The sequence below is a fragment of the Alligator sinensis genome, unplaced genomic scaffold (assembly GCF_000455745.1).
Source record: "Alligator sinensis unplaced genomic scaffold, ASM45574v1 scaffold318_1, whole genome shotgun sequence".
NCBI lineage: Eukaryota > Metazoa > Chordata > Crocodylia > Alligatoridae > Alligator > Alligator sinensis.
The window spans coordinates 495,592-501,864 of NW_005842421.1; the positions used below are offsets into that span (position 1 = coordinate 495,592).

A 6,273-nucleotide genomic window follows, 5' to 3' on the forward strand; every position below is an offset into this window, starting at 1 on the left:
GGAAGAACTGGGATCATTTAGCCTGAAGAATAGAAGCCCAAGGTGAGATCTGACAAGTCTAACAAAAAATATAGTACTTACTCTATATACTGTATATGTTCTACAATATGTACCTAGCAACAAGCAATTAACTTACCAACTGCCCAGATTTGTATGTTTTCCCATCCCACTCTATTGAAGCATAGGTAGCCCAAGGGCTCTGCATTCTTTTCGATGGCAAGTCAGTACGAGCAGATGATCCTTTAAAAAGTACGAATTTTATCTGTTTGTCGTATTTTTCATGACAGTCTTTGAGCCACAAAGCAAATTCTCTGTCTATTTTCATTCGCTGTTCCTGTGAAGGGTTTTAGTAGATGTATCACCAATTTCACAGCATAAACAGAAACTTCAGGTTTATAGTTGAGCACAGAAACATGGATGTCAAGTTAAATTTAAAATGGTGAAAAAATATGGCATTATAGGTAAACTGTTTTATGCCAGTGAATATATAAAATATCTTAAGTAATGAGTTAGTTTCAACATTTTCCTAATGCAAATAGGAAGTTACCTAAAATAAGTTTCTTTTAGTTTATAACTGATCACATAAATATAATAAAGCATAAGTAAAGCAAGAAATGAGTCACCCTCTACCACTTTAAAGCAACAAAAAAAGTTAAGATTCTTGCTTTATTTGATCATTTCTTAAGCAAAAATAATTTTAAAAGCCTTGTGCAAACTTCTCTAGTGAACTATCATAGCACACAGAGCCAAAGTTTGTTGATGTGACAGTTAACCACTAAGAAGTGAGCAATGGCTTCCTAAGTAACACTCACTGAATCATGGCAAGTAAAAATAACAAAAGATTAAAATGATCACCTGTCCATTGAAGATTCTTGTGAAAAGAGTGTTCTTATCTTTTAGTTTTAACTCCAGGTCCATAAAAGTTAGCTTGTTTGTGCTGACTTGAAACTTATCATTGGTAAATAACACACCAGAAATTCTGTTGTAGCATTCAACCGGTGCAAGTCCTCTCTTTTTTGGAGGCGCACACCAGTCAAAACTTAAATAGAAAGAGAAAAGTCGATAAATTCTTCAATTTCAAAACCAGCAACAGGTAAAACTATGGAAATGGGAAACACTTACTCTTCTACAGTTGTGTACGGAATTAACCTTCCATTCCAAAAACATTCAAATATAGGCCTTTTCCCTCTGGCCCCTTTTTCTACCACAAAGCAGTCATCATTAACATCGTCATCATCATCCTTTAATCCTTGATTAAAAAGAACACAGAAGAGTTACCATGAAACAAAACTCCAAAACAATACAGAAGAACATTATCAGGAACAGATATACATGCAGCAAGAGTCATTTAATTTGTTAAATTATACATATTAGCACTGTACACTGGTCTCAAGCAAAATATATTTATGAGCAGTATACACAGATTAACTTTCATTTTAAACACCGCGAAAAAGCACTACACAAAAGTTTAGGACAGATAGTGAAGGACACTGAATCAGCCTAAAATTGTAGGGTAACTTAAGCTGATATAAATGTAAACATCAGAATTAGAATGTGGCCACTAATTTTAAGACATTAGATTTAATACACTAATCTCTTAAAAATTGTAGTGAGGTCCGTAAAATGTGTAAATACAGACTACTGAATCAAACACTTTTTATGCAGATCACTGATGATATCTGGAAGTCCCACAACCAAGTATTTACACAGCCTGGCTCTACTTAGTTTACAGTATCTGACAGAATCACACAATGTTATAAATTTGAATTTATTTTAAAAAGTATTAAAACTTAAAATAATTTTAAACTATAGTTTTTAAATTCACTTTTTTTTTACCAAAGTAGTTTTAAAATAAATTTCACTCACAGAATGAGATTCTGAATATTAAGTTACAACCTACAGAAAATTACTAGAGCAGAAATGTAAGTGCATGGAAATAATTCATAGCTTTGTAAAGTTTTAGGACAGAAGAGATTATAAGATCCTTTAGCCTGCCCTCCTTCATATAACAGGCTATTACACTTCACCCAGATATCTCTATAGTGAACTTAAGTTCCCTAAAGTCTTAGTGCCAAGGATACTAAACTGTTGTGTAGCACAGGCAAACAACAGAAGAGAAAGAAGCAAAATGTCACCAATGTTAGAGATTAAATACCTCATTTATGAATATATCACATTCATCTTATCCCTCTAAAATGAATTATTAAAAATTGGAGTGTGTACCTTAAAGAAGGAAACCGATTCTGAATGATCTGATTAAGAGGAAAAATCTTTTTTCTCTTCATTTTGCCTCCCCAAAACAAGGTGCATGCCCTAGTTGTAGGTGCATGGTATGTGAATAGATATGGTATGCCTGAATGGCTCTACAGTCATAGATCACAGCAAAACTGATAGTTCTAATAGATATGACCTATTTTACAGCTGCATTGCTCTTTTGATGTTCCAAAATCTTGTAAGAATTGTCAATACGTTTTTGCACAGAAGATGACCAAATGTTTTTGAAAGTGACTTATGAAAGTCACCAACAGTGGGGAAGGGGAAAGAAACAGTACTGATTTTTACAACTTAAGTCTGTTGCTAGTTTTTACATCCTTCTTGTGAACATGGACATAGTTTCTCTCTTTGATTTCTTCATTGCTTATCACTTCAAAATGCTAGAGAATATTTTCCTACTAAAAAGTTCCAAGATCATGCTGAAAAAGTCAAGGCCTAGAGCTTTATTGTGAACAGCATCACATTACGAAATACAAAACTAATAAGCAAATAGTCTGTGCTATATTTACAATGTAAACCAATGAATGTACTGAAATACCAGAAAACAAGAAAGCTGAAAAGCTTCAACAAGGCTACAGTCCATCAACATTTATAGATGGAAATCTGTAGAACCTACGCTCCTGAGAGCACAGGCAGTTCTCAGTAATTTAAGAGTCATATAAAAAGCGAGCAAGCCAACAATGTACAATGCCATAGTGCTACAATCTGGCCAAACCTCATAAAAATGACCCTAGATGAAACCAAGGTAACTGAGGCATTTCATGTCACTTCTGTCCCCTCTGTGATAGAGCCTGAGGAACTGGTCAACCCAACAGCATCCTACAGATCCTGAAACCTCTCATCTCCCCCAAGTGACCTCTGTGTAACTAATTCCCAACTCTACTGCCTTGGAGCCATAGGAAAAAATATTAAGGCAAGTGAATTCATATGCTTGATGTCAACATGAACAGATCAGGGTTTTAATTTTCAAGAATTTGATTTTTGACTATCACAGTTAATGCAAAATTCAAGTAAAGTATTCTAGCTATAGAATCATTTAAAATAAGTGCTATTTAAAAATAAAACGGCACTACAGATTTTAACAGTAGCTTTCCAAAGCCTCCAATTAATTTAGTTTGGGATTGGGCAACTCTTTGGGCCCAGGAGCCATATACGGAGTTCTGACTAATTGTTGCGGGCCAGGTCAGTACCTCCCTGCTCCACTGCAACAACTCACTAAAACTCCCTATGTGGGATGGAGCTGCGGGCAGGCAGGGAGCAGTGTTTGGGAGCAAGACGGGCAGGTGAGGCTGGGATCATGGGATGGCCCCTCCTCGGGGGGGGGGCGGAGGAGAAAAGAGGATCAAAGGTGTGTGGGGGGTAGGCATGGGTGTTTGTAAGCATGTGTGTGTGTGTGTGTGTGTGTGTGTGTGTGTGTGTGTGTGGGGGCGGGGTTGCCTGGGCACTAGGTCCTGGGAGCTGGCTGGGATGGAGAGGAAGGGGAAGAAAGGGAGAGAGGAGACAAGGGGCATGTACTGCCTGGACGAGATCTGCTGTGTGGTCCATGGCTACCTCCTGCACCACTCCGAATGGGGCTGAGCCCGGGCTTCTCCCACCTGGGGCAGCCCATATTGCACTCCAAGCCTGGGCAGCATGCACAGCTTCTGGTGGGGCTGCTCCTGGTGCAGCTGCAGTCACTCATGTGCTGCTCTGCTCCTTGTCTCCAGTGGCTCCTCCTCCTGCTGCACTGCCCCTGGCTGGGAGGAAGCTTCAGCCAGGTAGCTCCTGCCCCAGCTCATGGATGCCTTCCATCTGCTCTGCCTGCCTGGGAGCTGGAGCCAGAGCCCTGAATGCAGGAGCAGGAGGAGGAACTGCTGGAGGCAAGGGGAGCAGAGCAGCACCTAGGCAGCTGCACTGGGAGCAGCCCTGCCGGATGCTGGCTGGGGCTGGGCCAGTAGGCACGGGCTGGAGTGTGGCATGGGCTGGGCTCAGCCCCATGCTGTGGTGGCAGTTGCGGGCTGAATCAAATCAATTGGCAGACACCTCCTACAGGCCAAATCCAAATCAGCTGGTGGGCTGGATCCAGCCCATGGGCCGTATTTTGCCCATCCCTGATGCAGTTCATGATTTAACACAGATTTAAACTTTTCTACCTTCCTGTCATTTTGTTGCCATTCGTTGTTCCCATGTCAATTCCTAATATAATGGAAATCACACACAAAAATAATGCAGATTTTCCCAATTTGAAATTGTAAAAATTAACCTCTAATATTTTAGGTAGATTCTATATATAATGATAAATGATCTTATTTATTGAAAAAGATGAAATATTACATATTTAAAGAAAACTGTTTTGAGGTAAATAATGTAATTTAACTGACTTACTTGATGGAAAGCATGGGTCATCAGGATAAGTTTCTTTATCATATAAGAAAGGATGATAGCGGATGATGCCTTCCACTATACCTTCCCCTTCAACATGTGCCTTAAACTCAAAGCCATCTGCTGCAGTCTTTATATACAATGTCTGCATGTCATCTTTGATCTCTCTAAGATTGACAATCTTTGGTATCTTTCCTTTTTCAAACATTGAAATCTAGAGGGTAAAAAATAATTTTTATTTTTTTCTTAGATGAAATCAGTGTAAAATATCATAAATGGCAGTAAGCACATTATTGAAATAAAGCAAAGTTCCAGCATCAGATTAGTAAACTGCTATATTATCTTAATTTTCAGTGGAAACTGTATACGTTTCAAAATACCACAGCATTTCCAAACAATTAACAATAAATATGACTAAAGCGATGCGTTAGTAACATGTGAATAAATAACAACAATAAGGCTTTTCTGTATATCCTACCTCAATATCAATGTTGTTGAAAGGACTTGCTTCCTTTAGAGCTGCACTAATTTCATTTCCTTTTGGTCCATGGATATAGTAGTGGTAGATGTGTCTAAGGTTTACATATTTTTAAATTAATAAAAAAAAGCACACAAGATGAAAATGTAATACAACTTCTATAAAGCTTAAATATATTCATGTTATACAAAAAAGGTTGTTTGTTTTTTTTAATTAGTCCTTTTCAGCAAAAGTAAAGTATCAAGCTATTGATCTACACAGATATACTTATTTGCTAGCAGACTTATCAAAACAGAAAACAGCATTTGGATATGAAGAAAGACTTGGGAAACAGGAAGATAATCACTTGCTATCTTTCATGGTTAAGGGTGACATGTAACAGTATGAAAATGTACTGCCTGAGTGACTGTCTCTTATTGTGAGACATAAAATAACAAAAAGTACAGTAAATTGTTGTGAGATGTACAGATGAGAAGTGCCATTTGAAAGCTAGGTATATTTACTGATTCTGACATCAAGCAGCTTCATAATGGTCACACGGGGCATTTTTACACATGCTCCTGATGTAGCTCCAGGCACTTTTAATTAGCAAACTGCACTTATTAAAAGCACCTAGAGCCGTGTTGGGAGTACTTGCATCAGCAGCGCAGCATGCCTCCACACTGAGAAAATGGCAGTATGTGGTGCCCTGAGTTGGCACTGTGAGTATAGTCCTGTGCTGCGGCCAGGGTCCCCTCAACTTTCCTGCCACGACTTGATAGTATATGTAAAAGAGGGGGTTCAGTGGTCTTCTTTCCCCTTTTGACCCAAAGCCAGGATACTCATGGGTGCGCTGCGGTTGTCCTCAGGGCTCTGCCTCCTTTACACCCCATCCACTTCAAAGCCGCTCAGGTCTTTGTGCTCGCGCCCCAAGAGGGTATCCACCCCACAACTGTGGGTCCAGTGTGGGCACCAACGATCCGGCTGGCCGTCGGGATCCTACCTCAGTCCTGAGGCTCCAGACCCTGCCCTCAGAGTCTGAGCAGCTGGAGTTAGGTGATCCTCACAAGGAGGATCGCCACCTTGGAACCCTAATGCTCCGGGGCCGGAAGCTGCCCGTCCCCAGATGGGTGCCAGCTATTGCCCCTGCTCCTCTGCTGTGGGGCAGTGGCTCCAGGACA

General features: G+C 39.8%; 1 protein-coding gene across 2 annotated transcripts in view; it reads right to left on the reverse strand.

Moving 5' to 3' along the window:
* Positions 1 to 6,273, reverse strand: part of SMCHD1 (structural maintenance of chromosomes flexible hinge domain containing 1) — a 142,892-nt gene that overhangs the window by 80,380 nt on the left and 56,239 nt on the right. For both annotated transcript variants that reach the window (XM_006030106.3, XM_006030105.3), the window contains 5 exons: positions 5,114 to 5,207; positions 4,639 to 4,849; positions 1,123 to 1,249; positions 856 to 1,039; positions 137 to 334 (listed from right to left, as the gene is read on the reverse strand). In XM_006030106.3, coding sequence (XP_006030168.2) covers positions 137 to 334; positions 856 to 1,039; positions 1,123 to 1,249; positions 4,639 to 4,849; positions 5,114 to 5,207 — 814 coding nt within the window. The remainder of the gene's footprint in view (positions 1 to 136; positions 335 to 855; positions 1,040 to 1,122; positions 1,250 to 4,638; positions 4,850 to 5,113; positions 5,208 to 6,273) is intronic.